At 43.0% G+C, this 27,979-nt stretch overlaps 1 protein-coding gene and 2 long non-coding RNA genes across 9 annotated transcripts in view; 2 read left to right on the top strand and 1 right to left on the bottom strand.

The window, feature by feature from the left end:
• LOC126648973 (uncharacterized) lies at positions 1–25,655 on the top strand. 5 transcript variants are annotated; one of them, XR_007630950.1, is made up of 7 exons: positions 1–308; positions 8,191–8,277; positions 8,816–8,951; positions 15,492–15,620; positions 16,257–16,375; positions 16,469–16,660; positions 24,591–25,655. It is a non-coding gene; the product is annotated as an uncharacterized LOC126648973 (long non-coding RNA). The 5 variants fall into 5 exon arrangements; XR_007630949.1 differs by lacking the exon at positions 24,591–25,655 and adding an exon at positions 19,319–19,649; XR_007630951.1 differs by lacking the exon at positions 24,591–25,655 and having other exon boundaries at positions 8,816–8,918; positions 16,469–16,713.
• On the bottom strand, positions 12,487–27,574 carry LOC126648974 (uncharacterized). The gene is made up of 3 exons (XR_007630953.1): positions 27,271–27,574; positions 16,551–16,699; positions 12,487–12,872 (listed from the first exon to the last, which is right to left on the bottom strand). It is a non-coding gene; the product is annotated as an uncharacterized LOC126648974 (long non-coding RNA).
• Positions 26,009–27,979, top strand: part of APP (amyloid beta precursor protein) — a 200,977-nt gene continuing 199,006 nt past the window's right edge. Inside the window, exon 1 of one of the 3 annotated variants that reach the window (XM_050332717.1) lies at positions 26,009–26,227. In XM_050332717.1, the coding sequence (XP_050188674.1) occupies positions 26,171–26,227 (57 nt within the window). In that variant the 5' untranslated portion in view covers positions 26,009–26,170. The remainder of the gene's footprint in view (positions 26,228–27,979) is intronic. The other 2 variants (XM_050332718.1, XM_050332719.1) reach the window with 2 other exon arrangements.

The raw sequence follows: 27,979 nt of genomic DNA, 5'->3' as shown, positions 1-27,979 counted from the left end.
AGGGTTGAGTTTGATCAGCCTGGAGACAGGAAGGCTCCGTGGAGACCATATAGCACCTTCCAGTACCTACAGGGGAATTATAAAGCAGTGAGCTTGGCAGAAAAGGCCCTGTGAAGCAAAGCAGCATGAAAATCCAGAGCTGCTTGTGGATGGCAGGTGAAAGCTGGAGCCCTCCCATGTTGTAAAAAGAGCCTTGGGATTTGCTTCTGGGAATGGGGATCCATTTCCTGATGGGAGTCCTTGAAATAGAAGTGAGTCTCTGTGAGAAATGAGGAGGCTACAGGAGTGCTGGGGTTGGAGAGTCCACAGTGAGTATGGTTTGAGTGTCCTCATGTCCCTGACCCAATGCTGTGCTGGCACCAAGTCCTTTCATTCTGATTTAAATTGTCTTTAAATGTGCTGGAAGTCCAAATTGAAGTAGAAAATGCTTGTGGAAAGCTCGGTGTTCCCAACAGAATGCTTTAGGGATGTGCAGCTTCTGAACTGCATAAATAATTTGGGTTCCCCAGAAACCCGCTGGGCTGTGGTGGGGGGTTTTTTCCCTTTTTTTTTCCCTTTTTTTTTCCCTTTTTTTTTCCCTTTTTTTTTCCCTTTTTTCCCTTTTTTTTTCCCTTTTTTTTCCCTTTTTTTCCCCTTTTTTTTCCCTTTTTTTTCCCTTTTTTTTCCCTTTTTTTTTCCCTTTTTTTTTCCCTTTTTTTTCCCTTTTTTTTCCCTTTTTTTTCCCTTTTTTTTCCCTTTTTTTTCCCCTTTTTTTTTCCCCTTTTTTTCCCCTTTTTTTTCCCTTTTTTTTCCCCTTTTTTTTCCCTTTTTTTTCCCCTTTTTTTTCCCCTTTTTTTCCCCTTTTTTCCTTTTTTCCCTTTTTCCCTTTTTTCCCTTTTTTCCCTTTTTTCCCTTTTTTCCCTTTTTTTCCCTTTTTTTCCCTTTTTTCCTTTTTTTCCCTTTTTTTCCTTTTTTCCTTTTTTTCCTTTTTTTCCCTTTTTTTCCTTTTTTTCCTTTTTTTCCCTTTTTCCTTTTTTTCCTTTTTTTCCTTTTTTTCCCTTTTTTTCCCTTTTTTTCCCTTTTTTTCCCTTTTTTCCCTTTTTTTCCTTTTTTCCTCCTTTTTTTCCTTTTTTTCCCTTTTTTTCCTCTTTTTCCCCTTTTTTCCTTTTTTTCCTTTTTTTCCCTTTTTTCCCTTTTTTCCCTTTTTTCCCTTTTTTCCCTTTTTTCCCTTTTTTTCCCTTTTTTTCCCTTTTTTTCCCTTTTTCCCTTTTTTCCTTTTTTTCCTTTTTTTCCTTTTTTTCCCTTTTTTTTCCTTTTTTTCCTTTTTTTCCTTTTTTCCTCTTTTTTCCTTTTTTTCCTTTTTTTCCCTTTTTTTCCTTTTTTTCCTTTTTTTCCTTTTTTTCCTTTTTTTCCTTTTTTTCCCTTTTTTCCCCTTTTTTTCCCTTTTTTTCCTTTTCTTTCCTTTTTTTCCCCTTTTTTCCCTTTTTCTTCCCTTTTTTCTCCCTTTTTTCCCTCTTTTCTCCCTTTTTTCTTCCTCCCTTTTTCTCCTCCCTTCCCCCTTTCCCCCGTTTTTTCCCCTCTTTTTCCTTTTTTTTTTGAAATTCCATTCCGTGCTCCAGGAAAAATCCAGTCCGGGTTTTTCTCCATTCCGTACTCCGGGAAAAATCCAGTCGGGTTTTCCTCCATTCCGTACTCCAGGAAAAATCCAGTCCGGGTTTTCCCCATTCCGTACTCGGGAAAAATCCAGTCCGGGTTTTCCTCCATTCCGTACTCGGGAAAAATCCAGTCCGGGTTTTCCTCCATTCCGTACTCGGGAAAAATCCAGTCCGGGTTTTCCCCCATTCCGTGCTCCCGGGAAAAAGCCAGTCCGGGTTTTCCCCCATTCCGTGCTCCCGGAAAAAGCCAGTCCGGGTTTTCCCCCATTCCGTGCTCCCGGAAAAAGCCAGTCCGGTTTTCCTCCATTCCGTGCTCCGGGAAAAACCAGTCCGGGTTTTCCTCCATTCCGTACTCCGGGAAAATCAGTCCGGTTTTCCCATTCCGTGCTCCGGCGGGCGGCCTCGTTTGGGGCCGCGGGTGGGCAGTGCAAGGGGGGGTTTGCGGTGGCACAATGGGGGATGAGGTTTGGGGAGGGTAGGGGGTTTCTCTGGGGGCTGGGGCGTTTGGGCTGGGCAGGGGCTCTGGAAGGAGCCCAAGCCTCGGGTGGATGGGGGAACATCTTACACGTGTGCCCGCCCTTGCCCAGGGGTGTGCCGGGATCGCTGCTCTTCGGGCGTTGACGCAGTGGGAGTGGGATATGATGGGTCTGGCTTGCCTGTGTCTTCTGCCCAGGAATGTGGTGCCCAGACGCTGCTTCACAGACCATTTAAAGCCTTATATCCCACCAGGACAAGTGTCAGAAAGGACACCAGGAAAGCCTCTCCTGGGGTCCAAGGTCCCATAGCTCATCCAAGCAGGACAACCCCCTCTGCCAGTGCCACACTGTGGGGTGGAGGGGAGAGCCAGGGAGAAGCCAAGCTGCCACATCTCTTCTCTGCTGGGACTGGATGGCAGAGAGGAGCCAGTTTAGGGCAGGCAGGGTGACAGTGGAGCTGCCCAACAGCCCAAACTCCTGCCTGAATCAGACTCCCTGAACCTCCTTAAAGGTGTGCAGTTCATGTGAAAGAGGATGAGTTGTGCTGCACTAGCCCTTATGCCTGCCCTGGGCAGAGGTTTGCTATTTATTTCTCCCAGCAAGAGTCAGCCTGGATAGATCAGCCCATTTGCACTGGCTGCCACACAGCCACCATACTTGTTTATTGGTTTTCTGGTTTGGGTTTTTTTTGTGGGGGTGAGGTTTTTTGTATGTTTGTTTGTTTTGTTTTGTGGTTTGGGGAGTTTTTTAGGCAGTATTGGGAACACAAACTGAGGCACAAGCTGCATCTGTTATCTCCTGATCCTTGAGCTGATCTGAACACAGAAAATCAGGGCATTTGCTATTTTTACTTCTGTACCTGAGTATACCACGGTGATTCCAACAAGGAGGACCCTCTTGGCACACTGCTCTCCAGGAGATGCTGAGTGTCTCCCAGTGAAGAATAAATTTGGTGAAATAACGGTGTTTTGTTACTTCAAATGAGCAGTTCCCTTCAGCCAAATCAAAATAGTTTGCTCAGAGTGGGTAACAGGAGGGAGTTGTAGAAATGAAAAACTGAGGAACTAAATTCACAGGCCTGAGGGGAATATTAGTGTTGCCTTTCCCTCCAGTGCCTCAAGATTCCTTCTGAATGCTCTAACCCTGTGCTTCTGGGTAACACAGAGTCAGTGGTACCAACACTGGCTGTTTAGGGAATCCAACAGAGTCAAGTGGCATGTTTTGATTGAAATTAAATGTACTGTGGAAGACTTTCATTCCTGTAAAGGAAATAGTTGAAGATATTAAGTTTTATCTGCATGCACCTTTTTGCTTCTCTCACTGTCCAACTGAAAAATAAACCTAGTTTTTGCACCACTCTGTTATGGACCAAACAGAAGAAAGAGTTGTTGCTAGGAACGTCCTCAGATTCTTGAACAATTTTTAGTATATGTTTTACAATACCTGACTCGTGGTCTGCTTCTTCATGCTAATGTTTATGAAATGCCCATTATATGTCTAAAAAGGATAGAAGAGAGAGGTGAGGTTCTTTGAATATGACTTCATTAGGGCTTCTATAAACATTGGACTTGTAGTAAATCTTGTTGAAAATTATTGCCCTTCTGTATATAAGAGAAAAGAGGAAAATGAAAACAGGAAAAAGCCAAAAAAAAAAATTCTAGTGCAAATGCAAAGCTGTTGAGATCAGGATGAAAGCACCAAGAAGGAATTTTTATGTTGTATTTTGTGGAACTTTATGGTAGAGCTTTCAGAGAATACCATCTCTCTCTTGCTGATTCAGTTCTGTCCAAAAGGAAACAGGATTTAGTTTCTCTTAATTCTCTTAAGGATTTAGATTCTCTTTGCGAAATAGATAAAAGTGTCAGCCAGGTGTTGTATCTGTAAGGATGGACACAGGTTGTGTACACCGGGCATCACAGAGATTAGAAGACACTTGCTGCTCTTTTAGAAACATGAAGATTTGGAGAAGACTTCAGTGTTAGTCCTTCTCTCTCCCATGAAGAAAAGTGTGTGTCCCATTTTCAAACTGCAGGTATAAAAACCTAAACTACTAAACTGTGTTAAAACTGAATAACTTTAGAACGTTATTGACCTTCAAGCAAAAGCCTAAGCCGACTGTAGGAGTGAAAATTCTCCCATTCTCTTTAAACACAGTATAAAATGTTTGTTTTCACTTAAATAAATGGTTACGATCATTGTAGGTGCTGCCTGTCCCCAGGTATTGTGTCTTACTATCCCTTGAACCTAAACCTGCAGGTCTAAAGGGTTGGGTCCTGTAGAATATACATTTATTTCTAAATATGCATACACAAACATTCTTGGACTGAACCGGCTGGAAATACTGTTTCTCCATGTGAAACACCGAGGGTGAAAAGATTGCTTTTCATATGGATTTCTTTTCTCCTCTGGGATCATTCTAACACAAAGTGTTCTGTTTGGGTGGAAAAATCTCTCTGCCCTTCATTCCAGTCACTTTTAATTCCCCCATCACTTAGGTAAGTGGTGGATAGGGAGGGCCTGGTGGGGGAATGGGAGCAGAGGGCAAGGAAAACATTGATTTTATCCAATAGTACAATTGTTTCCCTAACCCTGTACATGGGTGTGGATGCTTGGTTTGTAGGCACACCAGAGGGAAGGTAAGTCAATAAAACCTGTTCTCACAAGTTTGAAATTAAACACTTATCAAGGACTTATAGAAAGCAGGTTTTGTCTCTAAATTTTTCCACTAAGCAGAATTCAGTGGAATTTTTCATGAGATTTTTTTTTAATTATTTTTTATTTTTTGGGGGGGGCTTACAACAAAAGTTAGGGGGCTTTAAATTTCTTTATGGTTCTAGACATGGCTTTCAAACTTATCCAGTTATTTTGACTGGGAAAAGATTTTGACGTGCCTTCAGGGTAACAGTTAAGAAATGATGAATTCCTGTGTTGAAAAGATACAGATTTTTCTTGCTGTTACATTGCTGTCAGATAATTTGATGACTGGTCCTTCTACAGGATATAAAAACTATAGCCTTGGAATGAGTTTTCTTTAACATCTGTCAAATGCCAATTAAAATGTTTTCAGTAATGAAGTAATATCTCTTGTATCAGGTAAACAATGTTTTCTAATTCTGATACACTTAAGTAAATATGTTCATTATGTAGAAGTCTGAGGGGCTGCTGATGAGAAAAGTATTATTTGATGAGCTGTCCTTTGAGTCAATCACCATTATTCCATTGGCAAAAAAATAACCTTCCAATATTATTTATTGTAGTTTAAATATTGCTCTTACTTCTGAGGAGAAACAGTTGAAGAATGGGGATCTGGAAGGAGGATGTTCTAAGACTGCCTTAGCCATGAAAAATAACATCTTGGAGAAAAGAGGTCTGTGACTCTCGTTTTCAGGAAAAAATACTTTCAATGTATGGTAAAGGGTAATAGTACAGGTACTTGGAATAATATTCCAAGCTCAATTCATTCAATATTCCAGCTCAATTCATTTAGTTCACAACAACTGTAGCACTTTCATTTTTTTCTGTTTATCCCAGGTGAAGAGCAAGTCTCTTGACTTTGCTAAATGGATACAAATATTTGTTTGCACAACAGCGATGCTTTAGATTTTATTTTGAGAACAGAAGTTATAAGTCATATCAGCATCAGGGTGAAAAACACCCAATTCAGGCTTGTTGGTTAAAAATAAAAAAAATTAAATAAATAAAAAAATCACTGGGTTCCAAGGTAAAAGATGAATCCTTGAGGCATTGGATTACACACAGGAAAATAATGTCCTGTGTCTCAATTCCTTTGACTTTCAAATATGCACCTAGTTAAAAAAAGAAGACCCAATTTTACTTCCATTGGCTCCACTGCTCTTGGTGTTCTGACTGTAACACTTTATATCCATTCTTCTAAATATTGCACCTCCCTTATTTAAAATCCAGCCTTGGGTTTGGATGCATACAGGTTGAAATGCACTTCCATTTATTATACAGAAAACAGCTGTGGTAATAGATGTGTTATGGAGTCTAAAGATAAACTGTATAAAGAAGTGAGGAAGAGCATAGAAGATGAAGGGTTAAGTGATGATGTGAGCAGAAACTGAGCTCAAAATTGGAGCTGTTATAAAATGAGAAAACAACATAGCTCCAAGGTGTTTTATGGTTTGAAAAGCTATTAATTCTTTACATAACGTTACTATTAGTTACTTAGGTAGGTTGTATTAAAGTAAAACTGAGAGTTAACTGAACCATACATTTTATAGGTGCATGTTTAATTAAATTGTATGTTTTATCTGTAGTAATAAAATGTGAGACTCATCTGAGTTAACACAGGGTTTTACAGTTTGAAGGTCTGAAACATCTTCAGTGTCTCCGTTCAGGGCTGTTTGGTATATGAACCACAACATGCATTGTGGGAAAGTGCTAATCTCTGAACCTTTCCATTTGCAGCTAGAAAGCTGTCCTGCTCATCATGCTGATGCTGTACTGAGCAAGTAAATAAAACAGCTTCCTTTTCTGGAATAAAGTGAACCTACGAACTCAAAAGAAAGTTTTCTGAATCATCAGAGACCACTCAGCTTTGCATGTGATTTAAATTTAAAAGCACCAATACAGGACAGTACTATGAAAATGTATTCATGCTGAAGGATGCACGAGAGTTTCCTGTTGATGTTGGAGGACAGAGGAGGACACTTTTACATAAGGCACCGGTACACTAGAAACCCTTATTCAACCATCTGCACTGTTCTTGCAGTGGTTTGCTTCTAGTCTTTGTTGACAGTGAATAATCTTTTGTATTTCTTCCTACTACAACAGGCTTGATTTCAGGTATGACCCTGGAAAAGGCCTCATTCAGTATGTCCTGCTGCTTCAGTTTTGTCTAGAGAGGGACTGAACTCACTTAATGTGTACTTGTAGACTATGATTTTACAAACTGAATGCCCAGAACTTTGGAAGGAGAACTGATGACCTGATCTGTCACTGCTCCCTTATTACAGTGCAGTCACTTGAACCTTCCTGGTTTTGAAAACTAAAAAGGCTTCAATCCAATTCCCACTCAAATCAGTGCAGAACCCCTCCAGGGGGTTGGCTAATGAGGTTGTCTCCATTTGGCAGAGATATTTTTTAAAAAATCTGGATTCATCTCTGCAAGCATTCCAGTGGAATCACTGTATTTGAAAGGAGGAGACTGGGAAGTTGTGCTTGTTCTGCACATTGGAGGACCCTGAGCTGGTGGGCATCTGCCAGGCCATGGCTACCATTCCACTGCTGCAGCTCAGGATCAGTCTGGTCCCATCTCCAAGAATGGTTTAAAACCAGAGCACTCTTGGGTTGTTGGTTATCTTATGCAGAGGCCAGAGCTGTGCCTGTCCAGGCTGCATGGCAGAGAGCTGGGATGCACCAAGACATCCCAGTGTTAGGAACAGGCTGGAATTGGCCTCGTTTTTCTTGTGCTTAAATGAATCAGCACTTAGGAGCAGATTCAGATCGCTGTCAGTCCATCCTGGCAGATGACTCTCATGCAACTCCCCGGCTCTGGCAACAGGAACTGTATGAAGCTTTTAAGGTAGAATCATACGTGGTAGAAAGTCATTTACCTTTGACTTAGCCAAACCTATGCAAATAAGGAATGATCTGGACAAAACAGGTAAGAAAGATTTCTGCTGAAATTGGGCATAAAATTTATTTGCAGATCTTTATTGTCCATGAAAACTCAGAAAGATTTTTATGTCCACTTCTGTTGAGGGCCAAGATGTTTTATTGGGACAAGTCATCTGAAACTAATTAATCTAATTTTCTCTACGATGTTTGCTGTATTTTGACTGTTCTTTGATTGAACTTGGAGAGAAGAAGAAAATAACCATTCTTTTTGTTTGTGTCACTATCTTACACTGAATTTTCCAACTACGGTGGGTTTGCAGCACTCATGTAGCTATAGTGTTCCCTAGATGCCAATGGAGCCCACAAAAACTACTGCAGAAAGAAATCACTGCCTCCTGGAGATCATCATTGATTAGTAATGGTATCGATTTGTGTTCATCAGAGGGCAGAACACATCTATCATAGAGATAAGCAATCTGTTTGCTTGTTCTTTACAGCACTGCTTGTAGGTGTAAACACTGCTCCAGAGATTTCTGAAGATTCTGTTTTGGAAAGGTTGGGTGCATTCAGCTGAAACATAAGCTGTAAGTTCCTCAAATACAAGTTTGTGTTGCCTCACAATGTTTGCTGCATAGATATGTAAAAATGTACAACATTATAGCCTTGATTGTAATATCAGGTGGAAATGTAGCTTTAAATAGTGCTTTCTAAGGTTATTAGCCTTTTGAATTCTTGGATGAACAAATCCCCAAACTGACTTTTAAGCTACCTTTTATTAGCACCCAATACCTTGCGTAATCATTCCCAAGAGAAATGACATTACACTGGTGAAAGGAAGTCATGAGTCATGTATGTTAAGGTTTGGTCCTTGACTATAATTAAGCAATTATAGTATTCTTTCATCTCTCTCTAATAGCACCCTGGGTTTGATGTTGAGACTTCGGGTGTTGCAGTATTGTATGCCTGTAACGTTGCAGTGCATATGTGTTTACTGGGCAAATCTGGGATTTACGTGTTTCTCTGTTTAGTTTTGCACCCCAGAAGAAGAGAGGAAGCAAAGATTATTTGAAGAAGAAATATTTTGTTATCATGCCTGACCAGCCTCTCTTCTCCCTCAGGCAGGAAGACTGGCTGTGTGATGAAAGGGAAAGCAAAGCATGCTGTATACCTTGACTTCAGCAAGTCCTTTGACACCAGTTCCTGCTGTATTCTGGCTGCCAAATTGGTGAGATCTGGATTGAATAAGTAGACAAATAAGGTGGGTGGAAATTTGGCTGGACCACTGGGCTCAAAGGGTGATGATCAGCTGTACAAAATCCAACTGGCAGAGGATTCCTGGTGCCATCTCCCAGGGATCAATACTGTGGCCAGGACTGATAATGGCTTTATTTACAATGTGGATAATCCCACTGATTGTGGAGGGTGATTTTCATCCAGGGAGTCACAAAATAGGTAGGGTTGAACACAAGCAGATGTACCACACCGTGAATGGGGCAGCTCTCCTTGTTTATAAGGAGCACTTACTGCAGAACAGTGCATGACAGAGTGTAAATGTGGATTCAAAACACGCTGACTTCATCTGTTCCACAGCAGGAAGGAAGTGGCGTAGGACTGGGCTGGAAAATTCTGTCCAGAGTTGGTAATGCTCCTGTCAGCTCAGTTACTACTCCTGGGACTGTCTCTGACATGTAAAATGCATCAGTAAATATAATGGTGTTTTCTCTTTATGCTGAAGAGGTAAGACCAGAGAAAGTGGATAGCCTTTATGTCACTTCAGATGATGCTCTCCTGTGCTTCAGCATTGCTCCCAGGATACTGTTTACCTGGCCAAAGCAAGTTACTCTAGGACCTGCCCCAAAACCTAGATCTGTGATTCCTCCTCAGGACAAAAGTGAGATAAACACTGCTGTGGAGGTCATTTATGTGAGAAAAAAAAAATATTGCCCTGTGGTAGACAAGCAGTTTAGTATATGTCTAGAAAAGAAAAACTTTCCAAGAGAGAGATGGCAGCCAGATTTAATGGTTTGAGGTTTGGAACTTTTTATTGGTGTTTTTTGTGGACCTCTGTACCAAAATAGCTGTATTTTACCCTGGAAGCAATATATGATTTTGGGAAAATAGTATAAAAACTCTTTTGGCATTTTACCCATTGGCTAGTTATTTCTAGACACCTATTCCCACCTGTAGTTTTGTAAACTACAGATTTAAAGCACTTCAAGTAGTCCACAAGACATTGGTCTTCCTATTTTGCTGTTCCTATATTCTATTTTCACTGTGCCTGATGTACAAGATATGAGTCATCCCTGTCACTTGTACACTTTCTGACTACCTGCAGTTTGGGATGAGACTTGGTGTTTTTTCCTCTCAGCTGACATTTTCTTTGGGAGTAAAGGGCAGGGAAATGTTTTGAAGTAAATTTAGTGTTGCCAAAATAGTGCAGGAGCTTCTCATCTCAGTGAAATCTGAAAAGGCACAAATTTCATTCATTTCCTGCTGGGATTCTTTTATCCTGACCTGAAAGGAAAGCCTTAAGGATTAAGAGGTCATTTCACTTTACATACCATCTATGTTTCTCCACCCCACCTTTTCCTTGTCTTTTTCCTTCCAGTTTTTATTCCTGCTGTTACTAATTTTTTATTTCTTACTCATTTCTTCCTTCTGCTTCCCTCAAGTACCTTTCCTACAGCTGCATTTCAGGCTCCAGCTCAATTTCTTAATTTCCTTCTTATTTCAACCTTCTACTCACTTCTAATTATTTTCTATCTTGCTTGGGTGCCAGAGATCTAAATTACATACAAAGAGAAAGCAAACATCTTATCATATTGTAGAACTACACTGTACTTAATGGCTGCTGGCAAAACCCCCACCAATACTTCATAGAATCATCACAGAATCATAGAATGGGTTGGGTTGGAAGGGATCTTAGAGCTCATCTCATTGTAATCCCCCTGCCATGGGCAGGGAAATGTTCCACTAGACCAGGTTGCTCCAAGCCCAGCCCAACGTGGCCTTGAACGCTTCCAGGAATGGGGCATCCACAACTTCTCTGGGCAACCTGTGCCAGTGCCTCACCCCCCTCACAGTAAAGAATTTCTTCCTAAGTAGGAACTTAGGCTCTTCTTTCTCAGTTGGAATATTTTTCCTCCTAGATGTATTCTAAATTTTTGGCTACATTTTTAAATGGAGGTGAGAAAAAACAAATATAATCTACAATATTAAAAAATGTTACCATTAATACAAAAATAATGCCCCAAACATAGAAATGCGCAGGGTCGAAACTTTGACTTCTTCCATGGTGCTTTCTCATTTTCAATGACAGCTGCACCTGAGATGAGACTGGGTCACAAAAACCGCAGCACAGAACAGGCACAATTCATCTTGAAACACTGCAAGGCTGCCATATTTGAAAATCCTTATGACAGACAGTAAAACATCAGTTTTATCCTTGCACACTTAGTCACCATTTTGTTTCAGTTCCAAAGTCACAGTCCACAGCAGAGATGATTGTCACTTGTGTGATATCAGAGACAGGGAGCGCATAAAGCACACTTGGCATCCATCTAAAGAAAATTATATCATAAAAAGCTTTGGTTTGCCACATTTAATAATATCCAAACCAGTTAAGTAATGCACAGTGCTATTTCAGAGCAGCTCTTCTTTCTGTAAAAACTACTTGCTTTGCTATTTCTTTCCCCCTTCCTATTTTAACATATATACCTTTCTTAAAGGAGCAAGATTGGGGGTCTTTTTTTTCCCCCTTAAACCATGATTTATATTCTCAGGTTGAGTCATTTCTTGTGGAAGCAGAAAATCAATAATCACCTTCAAAAAGAAAGCATGTCAGAACCTGACAGAGTAAAATGTATCTCTACCATGCATACGCCTCCAATAGGTTCCACAATTCCACTACTGTAACCACTGTGTAACCTCAAAAAAAAAAAAAAAAAAAAGAAAAAGAGAGAGAGAAAATAAAAGAAATATTGAAATGCAGAGATCCGCACTCTGAATATTGGACTTCTGATGTACTTTGAAGTCAGCAATTCATTAAGTGGCCCATTCTGGTACTGGGACAACCTAGTTGTTTCTAGACACCTTCTAGAAGCATTTATCATGTGCTGACAGGAACAATGAAATATGCCCCATTTTTAGAATGTCCTGAAAAATCACTTTCCACTTCAACACTCAACCACAGCAAAGTTTTATGGTGCAGGTGGTGCTGCCTCAAATAAGGATTTGCCAAATAGGCAAAGATCTATGACTGGACTGGATAAAGGACCTTCCACCCACAAGTGCCATGTGCCAGGATAGGAACTTAAAAATTTTCAGCTGGACATTTGAATTGATCCTGAACACTTTGCAGGATTATTCCACTTGTGCTGTTGATCTGAATACATTCAATAACTCAATAAGCTATGCAACTGAAAACATTTTTATTGGGATTCCTTCTAAAAAATTAAAAACTGTTATGTCTGTTTTATTAGCCGCAGGAGCTTAGGGGGAAATTTATTAAAACAGTTGTATTTTTACAAGCTCGGAAAGAGGAAGGGGAATTTAACTGCCTCTCCTCAGCACTCAGTCTTACTGAGCCCAGCAAAGCTCACTGTTTCATTGTTCAGGGATAGGTACCTACAAGGGAGCAGATGCTGTGCTTTTCAGTGGGTTTATTCAAGTGCATGGAATTGTGCACATCCTTATATGCTTTCCTGAGTCAAACTCTGAGATTATATTTTTTTGGTTGACTTGACCATCTCCTATTTGTCTGCACTCTTCCTCACCAAAATGATTGGGTTTGTTCTGCAGTGTCTCAGCAAGCAGTCAGGAATGTCTCCACAAATCTTTGGATGCCAAAAGTGGCAAAACAAAGGTACTCCGTAGCACTTTAGATTATAATTTTCGCTTTTATTGACAAAGCCTTGTTCTTTTCGTCAACTGCATTTGCCTGTTTTGATTTATTTTTATATGCATACATTTTAACATCACGGCAAAATGTTGTTTACAGAATTAAAACCAACTGACAGTAGGTGGGAATATCTGGAAAGCAGGAGCACTGTTCAGAGCACTGATTTCAAAAGATTCATTATTTGTGAATATTCATTCCTCTTGGCTTGTTTCTGTTGCTCTCTTCACTTCTGTTACTTAGCGCAGCACAGCACTTGCTTTGGTGTGAACTCAGTCTGCCCTAAAGAAAAAAAAATAGAATCATGCTAAATCATAATATCTCAGTAACAGTAAGAGATAATATCTTCAGTTTGTTTTGCCTGCAAAAATGTCCGGGCCAACAGGACTGCCAAGGCTCATAAAACTCTTGCGTCATTACCAATTTATTGGCATGAACCTATCATATCTTCCTTTGATGTTTGCTGGCTCATGCCAACATTAACTTCCCTTGGTTTTAACCCTCTGTGTGTGCTTGGGCATCTTCTGGTAGTACTTTTTTGTTGTTGTTGTTATGTTTATGTCTTTTTGGTTTTTTAAGAGAGTGTATGTACAAGATTGTCTTCAAATATGGTGTTCTGGAAAATGGAGGGTCTGCTCAGGTTAATAAGCTCCTTTTCTTTTTGGATATTGAGATTAATGTGGACTTGAGCCTAAAATGATATGCCCTAATATTTTCTTACTTGAAAACCTATGTTTAAATGTCAATACTTCAGACAATCTTTTTTTTTTCCCTTAAAAGGCATTGAATCTCCTGCTGAGACCCAGCTCTTTATAGTACAAAATGTAGTCAGCCACTTTCCATTATTATATTGTATGACAGTATGACTTCATTCCTAACACAATTTACTTAAACATTTTGGCAGATGTGCGCGTGAGACTGGATGAGCAGAGATTCTGTTAAATCCCATCCTGAAACAATAACAGACTGTGTTGTAGATCTAGCTGTGCAGTAGTTCCCAGCTCTGCTCATAACTCACCGCCCATTATAGGAGACACTGGGAAAGCACACTCAGTAAAACCCTGAGGAACACTCCACGATATGGTCAGAAATGACAGGCGTCAATAACAATTTGATTTGGGATGTAGAGGTTCACACAGCACTGCTGCCTAAGACAACAGAGGTCAGGAAACAGGTCCACTTGTGATTCGTGACATGAGAGGAAACAAACAATTCTTCAGTGAAAGATGCCTTTTTCTTCTCCTCTGCTGTGCTTTTATACTGTTTTCCTTAGGATAAGTGACAAATACAAAAATGTGACTCTTTCTGCCAGCTGCAAACTGTGTAAGCACTGTGGGGGTTTTAGGAATGATCTGTGTGTGTGAATGAGTTACTGGTTATACTATACAGTAATGAAGGCAGGTAGAAGAAATTCTCTTTGCACTTGGAATAAAGTCTTACCACTTTCTGCCAAATCTCCATTAGCAAATTCAGAGCAGCCTCTGCATCTGCTGCCCAAACACAGGGGTGCTCACAGCAGAATGCTGCTTGAGGATGAAGCAGAATTGTTGACCACAGTCTTTGACCCTGAGGAGCACTGAGGTAATTTCTAAGTTATGCTGAGCTGAGGGACAAGTTCTAGAACTTGAGAAAATATTCTGTGGAAAGTCAGACTGCATCCAAATTCACACTTCACCCTAGTACTTCCTTCTTATTGGAGGGAATTTGTCTGTTCTAGAGCTTTGACTAGGGTAGTTTCAGCAGGACTTAAGTTAATTTTAGACTGATCACAGGGCAGAAATATTCCATGTGAAGGATTACATATGAGGCTTTCTGTACTTTGGTCTGAGATATGAGTTATTAGCACTACTCTAAAAGCGCTGTTGGTTCTCTACAGCATCTAAAAGATCAAATCATAAAACCCCACCCATGACTAAACTAACTCTATTCTGAAGACCATGAGTTTTTAATAAGCTTTACTGATTTTCTGAGATCGTAAGTACAGCCCAATATGCTCAACAGGTGGGATCATAAAATTCTTGAGTGCCATAATAAGCTTATCTCATCTTTATTACTGCTTCCTCTTTTCTTAACTTCCTGACTTGTTTTTAAAGACCTATTTAAAGAAAAGAAGAAGAAAAAAGTAACACTGGAGGTGCAGGTGCCACTTGGGTTGGCAAATCATTAAAGGACTTAAATCTGAATTGGCTAATAAAAAAACAGTACGCCAAAGATTTCAAACCTCTGACCAGAAAAAATTCTTAAAACTTGCCAGGCTTTAATGACTTTTAATAAGCTGCTTCTTCTTCCTGCTTACCATAAGTAGTGTCACACAGGTACCCCTTCCTGCACCAAACCACTGTTCGGAACTGACCCTTCGAGTTTCAAGAGCTGAGTTTGCAGCTGATAAGGCTCCTGCCTGTACATATCACCTTGTCTTCCAGCCCACTGGATCTCTTGTCCATGGTGGTACACAATGGAGCGAGAACGCAGGATGAGCCTTCAATCAGTAAAGCCCTCTGAAAGTGCAGTGAGATCAGAAAGACCTAAAGGGACCAAAACTTAGTGGGCCTAAAATACCAAAAAGCAGTATTCTCCCATCTTGCTGTGAAGTTTGCTACTTCCTGCAGTAGCCAGGCCTTGAGCCAACAAAGTGCTTGTGTGGCTGTTTGACTTCAACTGCACCAGCAGCCTCCCTGCAGTCAGTGGGATTATTCATATGATAAATATTGACTACTGTAAATGTACTGGCTTGGAGCCAACAGACATTTCCTTGTCACAAAGGGCTGTTCCTTCAAAGAAAGAAATCACCTTTAGTGGCAAAAGAAAAGGTCTGCTTAGGGAAAATGGGAAGTAGAAATCTATCTGAGTGTAGAAAAGGGTGGGTTTAACTGTGTTGGCTGGTACTATAACTTCTTTTAGACTGCCTGGGACTAACTCATAGATGGCTCTGTTAGAGTCCTCATCTGCCCTCTGGAAGTGTGAAATGCCATTACTGAAGAGTCAGTGGTGTCTAGTGATGTCAGAAAGCCTGGAGCTGCATCACCTGAGGTAATGGAGTTGTTTTCCATCCATTCCTGCCATAAATAAAAGCAAAGAGTGTCAAAGTTTGTCTGGGTATTTCTTGTGTTTTAGTTTTCTAGTGTAGTAACCTATATTTAACTTCAACTTTTAAAATTAAAAGCCTGATCTTTTCAGTTCCTATTTCTACTAACAGTCCCTATTCATTTACATAAATATACAGATGGAAAGCTATTTTCAGAAGTGTTCAGCATTGGCTTATATTCTGTGGAAGTCAGCAGTAAAACTCCTACTGATTTTTACTTGGGAGTAGAACTATGTCAACTCTGAACAGTTTTGAAAAGCACAATTTAAGCATCATTTTGACTAAATGCTGCCCAGGTATAATCCTTAAGAAATTATGTCAAAACATCTAATTAAAAATGTCACCATATTTTCAGTATGCATTTTCTCCTTAATGTGGGTGCCTGGTCTGTACAGGCAGAGACAGAACAGAAAATAAGTCAAATATTTCCTATGGATGCTGCTTAATTCAAACTGCTGTTGTGACATGTTTACCTGAAATGCACTGGAAACATAACAGCCATTTTGCATTCTTGCTGCTATACATAACTCCTTTCCTTTTTTCTTTCTCCTTTTTTCTTTTTTTTTTTTTTTTGAATGCAGGGATCTGAGAGAATTTAGATAATTTATGAGTTTGAGAAGTGTACTATTAACATCTGACTAAAGATGATGTTAAAGATGGTGCACTTCATCAAGAACAGAAAAAAGCATCCTTAATCATGGTAATTCCCATATATTTATATTCATAGATATGTACATGGACTTATATTTTGGTAATTTAAGCACACTGTTTTTTAACACCTCTTTCCCATCAGATTCAGGTGCAAAGAACCAGGCTGTGGTTTCAGGCTAATTTAAGCCTACATAGGTTGAGATGACTCCACAAACAAAGCTCACCAAAATAGATACTGCTTGATTGAAGTGGCTGTGAAATTCCACCAGAATATCTTCAGTACTTCTTGACATGAACTGGAGACTGTAGGATTGTTCCCTTCAAATCCTGTCAGGTATCTGTTTTTGTTGATCACAATGAGACTGGGATCAGCCTGTGAGCATGTAATAAGAGCAATAAATGTCCTGCTTTCTTAAACATTTTTCATAAGATTAAGTGATCAGTGATGGTTCAGTCAGTTTTGAATGTCTCCAGTGCTGCTGAAATGCTAATGTGTTGCTTCCACCAGCTCACATGATTAATGGGAGTCAGGGCTGTTTTTCTCATCTAGGCAGACAGTGACATCAATAACTACCTTAACAGATATATAGCTATAAAATACACCACAGTGAGTGTATCTGGTTATATATATTTATGTAAGTGTATATCATATATATATTTAATATAGTTATGTATAGAAATAACTTCTGGGTATAGATATAATGTTTAAGTGCCAGGAGGAGGGGGAAGAAATAGTTACTTTCACAGTGTGTCGGTAAGAGCCGTACTAAATTTGATATAAGAAGTCAAATAGAAGAACTTTGATATTGCACCCACTAATGTTGGATTTATCCTCTTAATTTCCTGCAATTTTTTTTTTTCATTTGAGACTTTGGAGTCTGAACACCAGTATTTATTTATATCTGTTTATTATTTTCAATATATTTAGGTTTATAGCCATGGTTTAGTAGATATACCGTACAGTTATTATGATAGAAATATTTGTACGTTATACTTTGAGATGCTGCTAACTTTTCATTAATTTTCTCTGCCATAAGAATTTCTCTGTCTGTGAAGACTGAATTTATGTTCAAAATTCTGAGCAAATGGCAGATATATTTACCACCTCAGCTGTGCTGTACAACCTCTTGCCACCTTTTTAAAAACATGTGGGTTTTTTTTTTTAATTTGAAAAACAATTGACTCAATTTGGGGCAATGAATGCATAGGTAAAATATGTCAGGTGATTGATTTGAAATAACTGTGGTGATTTCAGAGTTAGCTGACTTTAAGTGAAATGAAGTCAACCTTAAACAAATTGCTTTTCAAAGTAGAACTTCGTGAGCTTTAACTGGATATTTGCTTTTACAGCTGGATCTGACTCCCTCTATGATTCTGTAGTGGAGCAGCTCATAGCAAACTAAACTGAGAGCTAATTCTCAGGGAGGTGTTTCTGTTATGTACAACGATAGGCTTTCATAAGCAGGTGTCAGAATCTGTTCCCTCTATGCTCTGTGTTGATATTATGAAAGGAGTGGATGGTTCTTCAAATGTCTAACGTGACACTGATCCTCTTTAACTCCTCTTACTTCCACGCTAATATAAAAGCAGCTGCATCACTTTCAATGCTTCACTAGTAGCTCGTTAAAAAACAAAATGCAAAGAATGTCAGCATCTCTGTTACAGAGATAAATATTTAGACATCCACACCCCTGGGTGCCTGAAGGCACACCCCTCGTTGAGCTGCACAGGCACTGGGTGCCCAGAGGCAGGGCAGGGGCAGCCCTCAGCCCTCTGGCCCCGCCGGCCACTGAGGCAGAAGGTACAGAGTGTACAAGCCCTCTGCACCCCGTGAGAGCAGGTCATGACACTGGATCTCATGACAGGAGCTTGGCTTTAGCTTACCCGTGTGCAGAGTCTAGTTCTAGAGCCTTCTCCAATGGAACCAGCCTCGTCTGTACCATTTGTCTCACAAATCCTGCCAAGGGGGAAGGAAATTTCACCTATTCTACTCTCAGTATGTTTTTGTGTCTCTGCTATAAGTCAGAGAATGATATGTCCGTTTTTGTGTGTGTGTAAAGGAATAAGGAAGATGTATGCCAAATCAACTTGAACAAATATTTTAAAATCCTTTTGCTGAGAGAAATTGCAGGGTGATTACAAATCACAGAGGATCTAAGGATGGCATTGTTCTTGTATACAGAATAGGCTGCAGTTCTTCATTGCAACCTCCCTCCCCCCCTTTCCTCCACACTAAACCATCCATTACAAAGCTCCTGCAGTCACTGATTTATGTGCTTGTGATCAAACTTTCCTGCTTCTAATACTGTGAGCATTTTATAGGAGATGGTTGTGATTTCTAGACAGAGTGAGCGTGCCTGTTCCTGTGCTGTTGTGCAGCTGCTTTGTTATGCTCCTGGCCTCTCATCGGTGATTTCAGTCTTACTATGAGTCTCTACAGAAATTAATCTCTTAGAAGAGTTCATTTATATTTTGGTGATCACCTAATCTGCATTGCTGCACTGTGCAATATGCTTTGTGATAACACTCCATGATACCAAAATCCTGATAGCTACCCTACAGCCAATTTTCAAGGCCACATACGATGATACGAGTCCTTGTCCCAGAACAATATCAACTGTCTCACCAAGTAATCTGATCTGTACTTTCTCATGTGTGCATATTAGCCTGGGCACATTATTTTGTGCACCAGCTAATAGATGGGGAAATGCCTTATGTTCCACAATTATGTGTGAATTTCTGAGGACACTGAGTCAGCTCACCTGGCAAACGTGAATTGCAGCTGCAGGGAGCGTCCATACCAGGACTCAGCAAGCCATGTAATATTCTGAAGTTGCCTCCTCCTCCCTTCTTACATTTTATTTTGCAAAATAAATTTACTTCTGGATGATAACTATAGGAGGCATTAGCAGTCTCTGCAGTGTGTTAAAACATAGAAAGCCAACAGGAGCAATACTTTTCACTTATATAAATATGTTTCCCTTATTTTCAGGTCTAACACTTGGCTTGAACTGTGGATCTTGAGGAAAAAAACTACCAGCTTTTGGTAATAGGAATGAAGGGGGAATTATTTTTCTTTCCACTTTGTTTCCTTTTTAATAACAGCCTCACACAGACAGCCACTGCACCATGACGCTCTTTCACAGTCTCCTAATATGATTTTACGAACGGTGAGCTAAGGGAGTTACAAATGCACACTTTAGCCTCTGCCTCCCACTCCTCCCAGCACAGCACTGGGAATGCAGATGTACCTTCACTGTGGAGGGTGATGGCAATTGTCAGAGTGAAAGCCCCAGTCACTTAGAGAGCGTCTGGGGCCATGGAAGCATCGCCCTTGTTTATAGCTCCCACACAGCTCCACCGCAGCCACAGTCTTTCAGGTAATGCTTTTAGCCTTTCAAATGGCTGTACAGGGAGTGAAGAGACAGACAACTGTGGCACCTACAAACCCCACTGCTGCTGAAATAATTGAACCTGTGTAACAGTTTCTTAGGTTGGGTGCTTTTTGTCCACATTGAAAGTGCAGGCTTATGGCTCGAGAGACTCCCTTGTCAGCTGCTGAATATCAGTGGAGTTGTGTTCCAGCTGAATTTGTCATTTATAACATAAAGGCCTCAGACTTCACTTCCTCTGAATAGTCTCTGTTGGTCGTTTCAGATTTTAACAGCCTTCAGAAAAATACTATATTTTTTCTTCACAGACATTTGAGGAAAGGCTAAATTATGTGGTGAGTTCAGCCTGCTATAGCTAAGTTGAAGAATGGGAATGCTTTTCTTAAAGTTTGTTGACAAACAGCTTCTCTGTATTAAGTGGAGTCTGATAATGTTCTTGCATTTATTGGATTTAATTTCACAATTGCAATCTAGCCGGGTCTTTCAAAATTGAGTCAAGCATTGTATTTCTAGCAACAGGTGGTAGGATGGGTCTTTGAGCATCCCAACCTGCTGTGTTAGCAATTAAGCAGGTATTTTAGGGTCTGAAAGAATCAAAATAACAATGTATTTTCTCCTTCTGTACAAATGTCTTCAGAAACTAAGATAATGTTTTTGTTTATGTATACATACATACATACATAGCCATCTGCTAAACTTCCTGGCTTTTTATTTCAGTTCCAAAACAGTGTTGAAACAAAGTGCCATGTCTGACTTGTACAGACAGCTTCTTTTGCCCAGCCAGAGACCTCTTTTTTATCTTGAGGTCCATTCAGGCATCCATGGAAGGCTTGAGTGGCCTGGAAAAAGTGGAAGCTGATTCAAAAGCACCAAGATTTGTGTTTAATAACTTCACTACCTCCAAGTACAGTTGGTTGATTTATCAACAGCACTCTTCTCTCATGTACAAAGTCTGCAAGAGAAATAAGATGTGTATTAATATGTTCAATCTCGTACCATGAAAGAGGAGGTAGCAAGAGTCCAAAAGCTGGGAGGAGTGTTCATGGATTCCTGGTCTTTGGGGATGGGCAGGATAAATGACAGACAGCAGGACAGCTCTGGGCAAAGCTACAGAAGATCTACATCCCACGGAGGGACAAAGTTTGAGAGCTGTGTCTGTGGAGAGACAGGTAAAATATTGGGGAAACGGGAGGGGATGAAGTAAATTTTTGAAAGCAAAAAATTATTTCTTAATGACTTCTGAATAGTGCTAAAAAAGCTCAGATATTCAGAGAAATCAAAGACATCTCGTTGGTAGCCTGTATTTTTGTTAAGTATTAATAATTTGGGATATTCACACCACAAACTGCAATGTTGATTTATCTAGGAAGACAAATCACAGCAGAACAAGCTGCTGAAAAGATGCCGAGAGGACCATAACCATCTCATCTGGTGGTCTTCATAACATGCAAAGAGCACATCATAACTTTCAGTTAAATGAGTGCAAATAGCCAAGTGTGATTTGCTGTGGAGTTCCTGTGGAATTAGATGTTCTCAGGGGTTTAGTTTAATCATTCAGAAATGCTGATTGTTTTCTGAGCAATGCCAGTCATGACTTGCCTGAAAAGAAACTGGCCTGGTTTACTGTAAGGTAGCGCTTTTATTTGTTGTGAGAAGCATGTTAGTATTGAGTGGTTTGCATATAGGATGGTAAGGAAAAACACCACCAGAAAGCCTGCACCTGCAATACTTGCCTAGTAAACTGACCACACAAGGCACGAGGCCAAAAATACCTAGGAAGATTCAGTGCATGAAGTGGGGAAGAAAAAAGAAAGGAATAAATGTTAAACTCTGATTCTGCTAGGAATATTTGCATTATGTAGTGATTGGGTAAACAGAATCAAATGAAGAAGCAGATATCCTAAAGATTTCCCCTTTACTGACACCATCGGTGAGAATGACAGCTTCTGCCAACGAAGGGAGATGTCATAATACCACCATGTTTGTTTGGCATGGAGTGGTGTCCATGTATGTTCACATCCTAATCACTGGAGCAATTACTGTTGTTCACATCTCCATTTCATTTCCTTGGCTGAGCACTCCTGGGATTTTGGACTGCGATTTCATTATTCACTTGGCTCTGTCGTCTGTATTGTGTACCTGCTCCAGCAGATATCATCAACTCTTAATACTCCTGTGCTATGCAGAGCAAATCATTTGCATTTGAGAAGGTCGCTATGGCTACTGGCTACCTAACTGTGTACTGCATCTGTAAAAGCCAAAACTGAAGGTGCTTTGCAGAATTCAGACAAGGATCAACTGTTCACTCTTTGAAATCATATCCGCACCCATTGTTGTGGATAACAGCACGTACTTGTGTAGGGTTGATTAGGTACAATCTCTTTCTTCCTATTTTGGATTAATATTTAGACAGCCTCTTTCTCAGGGCTGCAGGCTGACTCCAAAGGGAAAAAAAACCTGTTTGTAGAGGACACTTGCATGATGGTGAGCAGATTGGTTATATCTGCAGTGGTTCAAGGTGCAGCATAAAGCCTAAAGGTTTTGCATTAAAATTAATGTTGTGCTATTTGAAAATACAAATTCCTCCTAGACTTGTCTGAAATAAATCTGGTCATTTATGCTGTAGTACTTTTCAGAGTACAGAAAAGCTCCTTAACTGGGACTAATACAGAAGGTGCCAGCTCATTAGGACCTGAGTCTTTAACTTGCAGAGGTTCATTCAGAAATACTAACCCTAGTACTTTGTTCTGTTCCCCACATGAATCACAAAGGCAGGGAAACAGTATTATCCCTTGTAAAGAAAATGGGGAGCTCTGAAGTGAAGCGACTCCAGAAGGAGACAGTGAGTCAGCATCAGTCTGGCCCAAAAATCAAGTTTGCCAACTTGGAACCCTCTCCTCAGAGATGAGAACAAATGGAGAAATCATCTCTGTGAAAGCACTGGCTGCAGCATTGTTCAGAAGGAATCTGTCTGAGAAAGTATCTCTAATACAAATAAAATACAGCTGACAATTGCACTAATTACACTAATTTTGTTGGTGTGAATGAAATAAGCCACCACCATCAGAAATCCAGTGAACATAGGTAAGTGGCAGGGTTCCTGTAAAACCACTTGCACGTATTTGGAGATATTTGGCAATGCTGTCATTTTGTCCATGTCACGGGCTGCCCGTCCCCCTTCAGAAACCACGTACAAGTTCTGTTCTCTAATTCATTAGGTTATAAAGCAGGTTGAAGTGGTTTATTGCCTATTGTAGAGCAATATCAGCATTTGTGGATAAGGTCCACTTGCTTCATGAGTATTCAATGAAAAACTGAATGGCTGAACAATGTTTGCACATACATAATATATTAGAATGAAAAGGCTGTAAAACAACATTAGACATCATTTGCACTAGAAGATACATAGGCAGAGCACAGAAATAGCCAAAAATGAAACTTGACATACATGCTTGCTTATCACTTGGAAAATTATCACATTAAGATTGAATAACAAAGCTCAGCAATTAAAGGCAAAATCACATTTGGACACAGTTCGGGATTATTTGCTGGAAACATTGTATTAGATTTGCATGTAAGCCCTATCTTTTTGTGATCCGACCTGTGCTGCTTCTTTGGGAAGAAGATTTCCATTGTTTGCCCTCTTGTGAGGTGGTAGTGGGCTTCATTGTTCTCCAGCTATGACAGCTTCCAAGGTCTGATAAGGCTGGATTTCTAGTCTGAGATGAAAAGTACAAAAAGCAAGGCAAAAGGTGTATTGGACTTTCCATACAAATCCTAAAAGCAGATAGAGAGTGGAATATAGGACACAATCTCTGTTATTTTCTCTACCAGCAGGTCAGGTCCTTTTTTTGTAGATCTTACAAACAGCTTTCAAAACTGCATTTACTCCTGACCTTCCAGTGGGTAACTTCATGAAATCCTAAGCAAATATTGTCACTGGTGTTTAGTGGCTGTAAATTGAAACACCTATTTCATAGAGGTCTCCCAGTACCTTTGACTTTTCCCCATCTTTTAACTTGAGCCTTTCCTGCTCTCCCCAAAGGTGTGAAATCTCACTCATAACCACAGGCAAAATGGACCTACAGCCTTCCTGCAGACCCACTTTGACAAAGGAAGCAGGCTTGGCTGATCCAGAGAAACAGCAGCTGAAATGCTTTTTGATTTTAGCACTAGGAAGAAGTGATTACAAAAAGCTACCCAGCCAACTTAAAATAAAAGGGCTACATGAATCTATTTTGGTTTTCCATCCATCCCATCTGGAAGCTTAATTTTTTTTTTTTTCCCCAGAACTTGCAAAGAGCTTCCTTCTGATTGCCTCCATTGTTTCAGGGAAGAATTGTTTTTGAATGATCTCCATCAGCTTTATCAGGATGTTGCTTATTTGCAGCCATGGTTCTGCCTTTCCAATGGCTGAGTTTAGAAGCCAACTGGTTAAAACAAATCCTTCCCTAACCCTTCAAAGCCATGTGATCGACTATCCTAACGAGCAGACGACAGTGTTGAATTATTGCAGCTAAGCATGCCATTGTTGCTGTTGAACTAATTTTAATTTACAGGTTGTGTTGTGTCACTAGTGTGTGTTTCTTAAAAGCATCTACTTGTTGTATATACTGTACTTGTTGTATATACTGTACATCTGTAGTTGTTGTGTATACTTTACACCTGTATGTTCAGGGAGGAGGCTCATCTGTTATATGGCTATCAGAGATCTCTCAAATCCAGCCAGTGTGACTCGAGCAATTCCCCAAAAGCCAGTTCATAAGCTTGTATGAGAAGATTCATGTCTACGTGAGAATGGTCTTCTAACGCTAGGACCTGGCTATGGAGGTAAAACACTGCAGCACTACAGTTTCTCTTTGCACATTACAGCCACCTGACACAGCAGCCCAGGTTGCTCTCACCTGGAAGGCATCCATCTGCATCTGGACACAGCTTTGGCCAAGATGGATTGCAGTTCTGACTTCAGTGGAAGATGAGTGTGACAGCGGCAGCGAGGACAAGGCTGTACTGAGCCGTACTCTGGGGGGGATGTCAAAGAATCATACCCCAGAATCACAGAATCATTTAGGCTGGAAAAGAACTCTATGACCATGAAGTCATTAACCCAGCACTACCAAGTCTACCACTGAACCATGTCCCCAAGAGCAACATCCACATGTTTTAAATACCTCCTGAGTTCATGAGTCAATTAGTTCCCTGGGCAGCCTGTTCCTTGACAACCCTTTCTGGGAAGAAATTTTTCCCAATGTCCAACCTAAATCTCCCCTGGCGCAACCTGAGGCCGTTTCCTCTTGTCCTATCACTTGTTACCTGGGAGAAAAGGCTGACTCCCACCTCGGTACACCTTCCTTTCAGGTAGTCACAAAAAATGAGAGGGTCCCATCCAAGCCTCCTTTTTTTGCAGGCTGAGCCCCCCCCATTTCCCTCAGCCTCTCTTCATAAGACTTGTGCTCCAGATGTCCACCACCTGCCCCTTATGTGGCTGCAGGTTTGTGTTGCAGGGCGGGTCTATTTGCTGCTGTCTTGGTAGCCTTGGTGGGAGCAGAGATGCTGCCACCGAGTCTGCAGATCAGAGGCAGAATGGCTCAGGCTGTGTCACATTGAATTTTGGCTATAATAGCAGCTCTTTCAACATGAAACTGCTAATACTGACTCTTAAACTCTCGTTACAGGTTTAATATACCAATTATAACAATGCTGTTGAGAAGGCAAGACAGTAAGTTTGCACTGGCCTCTTGATTACATGGTATTTGACAAAGTCCTGCATTTTAATTTGATTTCTTCCTTGTTCACCTGCCATAAGCCCCAGCTGTGCGGATGCTCCTGCATATCTTTGTTATCGGTGGTGTGTGTCAGGTGTGAAGGGGCTGTGCTGACTCATCACCTCCACCCGGACAAGAACGGGAGATCCCAGGATGGTGTGCAACCTTGCCAGGAAAGGCAGAACGTGTTAAATAGCCACTAAATCACACAACACGTTGGGATTTGGGCGTTTTTGTGCGCACCTTGCAACGATGTTTCCGTACGCAGCCCTTTTTGGGGAGGCTGCGGTGCGTGTGTTCAGCGCACTGGGGCATCGCGGCCCCCGCGGGTGCGGTGCCTTTGGTGCCGGCGGTGCCCGAGGAGGGTCCGGGAGCTGCCCCGGGAACACGGCGGGCAGGACAGGGTCGGTGCGGGGCTCCCGCGCCGCTCCCGCCGCCGCCGCCAGGGGTCCCCGCGGGCCGGGCCGGGCCGGGCCGGGCGGTCGCACCGCCCGCTCGGGGGCGGGCCGGGCCATCAGCTGACCGGCCCCGCCGCCGCTCCCGGAGCCGCCGCACATCAGTCGCGTTCCCCGGCAGCGCAGCGGCTCCGCGGATTTACAGCCGGACCCCGCCGCGTCTCGCCGGCCGGCATCCCTCCTTCCCTTCCTTCATTCCTCCCTCCCTCCCTCCCCGCTCCCGGTCGCCGCGATGCTGCCCCACTTAGCCCTCCTGCTGCTGGCCGCCGGCGCCGCCCGGGCTCTCGAGGTAAGCGGGGTAGGGGGCGGCCGGGCGGGGGCTTCCCCGCCGCCCTCCGCCGCTTCTCCGCGGCTTTGTCTGCCCGCAGCCGCCCCCGCGGCAGGGGCTCGGTCGCGGCGGGGCGGGCGGGGGGTGCCTTCCCCGGGGGTTCCATCCCCGGCTGCCGCCGCTCCCCCTCCGCCGAACAATAGGGGCGGCGAGCCGGGGCGGCGGGGCGGGAGCGGGCTGGGAGCCGCCGGGGATGGCGCCGCCGCCCCCGCCGCTCACGTCCGGCTCCTGCGCTGGTCCCGCGGCCCCGGCGCTGCCCCGTAACTTCGCCCGCCGCCCGCCCGGGGCTGCAGCGCGGGGTCCGCGGGCAGGGCAGGTCGGGGGCGTCTCCGCCAGGGACCGGGAAAGGGAAAGTTTCCGTGCGAGCGGGAGCTCCGCGGGCGAGGGACCCGGTGGCATCCCCCGAAGGGGCGGGGACCGGGGGCGCGGAACTGGGCTGCGGACTGGGGACCCCGTGGCATTCCCCCGCTGGGGCGGGGGCCGGGCTGCGGGCTGGGGAGCCGCGGGGAGGGCAGCGCAGGTGTGCGGGGCGGCGGGAGGGAAGGAGGGAGCTCTCCGCCGGCTGGCGCAGCGGCCCCGCGGGAAGGCGGTGCCCGGGGGGCGGCGGCCGGGGCCGGCCCTGCCCCCCCGCGGGCCGGCGGCGCGGGAAGATGGCGCCTCTGCAGTGCAGCAGAGGAGGCGCCGCCGCCGTGCGCGCTGCGGCCGCCGGCTGCCCGCGCCCCTCCGCGGCCGCCCCTGCCCTCCCTCATTCCCTCCCTGCCTCCCTCCCTCCTTGCCCGGCTCCCTCCGACCGGGCCGCACCTTGGCCGAGTCCCCCTCTGTGTGGGGCGGGGGCCAGGGGGTCCCCCCGCCACCCCTCCGGCCGGGGCTGTGCGCGCACCGCGGTCCCCGCGGGGTCGGGGCAGCGCAAGCCCGGAGCTCGAAGGAGGAGCCGACACGGCTGGGTGTCCGTTCCCTCCCCCGCCTTCCCGCCCCCCCAAAAAGGTGTGGGAGGGGTGAGTCACCTCCTGGTCTCCTTCGGTCCCTGGTTGCCATCCCTCGGCCTTGAGACATCGGCTTCTGTCCTCCTCTAGTGATAATTCAGTTCCCCCTTCTGCCCCGGGGGGCTCGGGGGCTGGGTGGGGGTGAGGTGGATGACAGCGCTTGGGCTGAAAGCAGAGGCTGAAGCTCGGGCTCCTTTCCCCCCGAGCATGGGATGCCGGCCCGCGGCTCAGGTGTCCTTCCCGGGAGGGACCCTTGTAGGCGGTGGATGAGAGGGGACGGCTTCACACCCGCTCTCCATCCCCGCCGCCAAGGCTCTTGCTTTGAGGCGTGATCTTGCCAACACTGAGCAGGGCGTATCAAGCTGAGCAGTTGTACAGACATTTAAGGCTTCCAGTTATAAGGCTCATTTGGGTTTTAGCAGCTTCTTGCAACCGTTTGTTGTCTAAATGCAATAGAAAGAAATCTCTGCCTTGGATGCGCAGCTGAAGTAAAAAAATGAGGTTTTATAGTTAAGACCGTGCTTTGGGATAGACCACAGAAGGATGGGCGTTTTTGCTGGGTCCCTGTCCCTAGCCTTGTAGAGATGTGTGTGGGTATTTCCACTGTAAAGGTGCTTGGAAGAAAGGGGTTTGGATTTTGCACAAAACCGTTCAGGGGAGAGTCCGTGTTCAGAGACCTCTGCAACGGTGTCTGCCTTAGTGATAGTCAGAATTTTCAGTGACATACTTT

This window comes from Myiozetetes cayanensis, unplaced genomic scaffold (genome assembly GCF_022539395.1).
Source record: "Myiozetetes cayanensis isolate MyiCay16 unplaced genomic scaffold, myiCay2020 scf5-8, whole genome shotgun sequence".
In the NCBI taxonomy this organism is placed as follows: domain Eukaryota; kingdom Metazoa; phylum Chordata; class Aves; order Passeriformes; family Tyrannidae; genus Myiozetetes; species Myiozetetes cayanensis.
The sequence above is the reverse complement of the archived record's forward strand: the minus strand, read 5'-3'. Positions and strand labels throughout refer to the sequence as shown.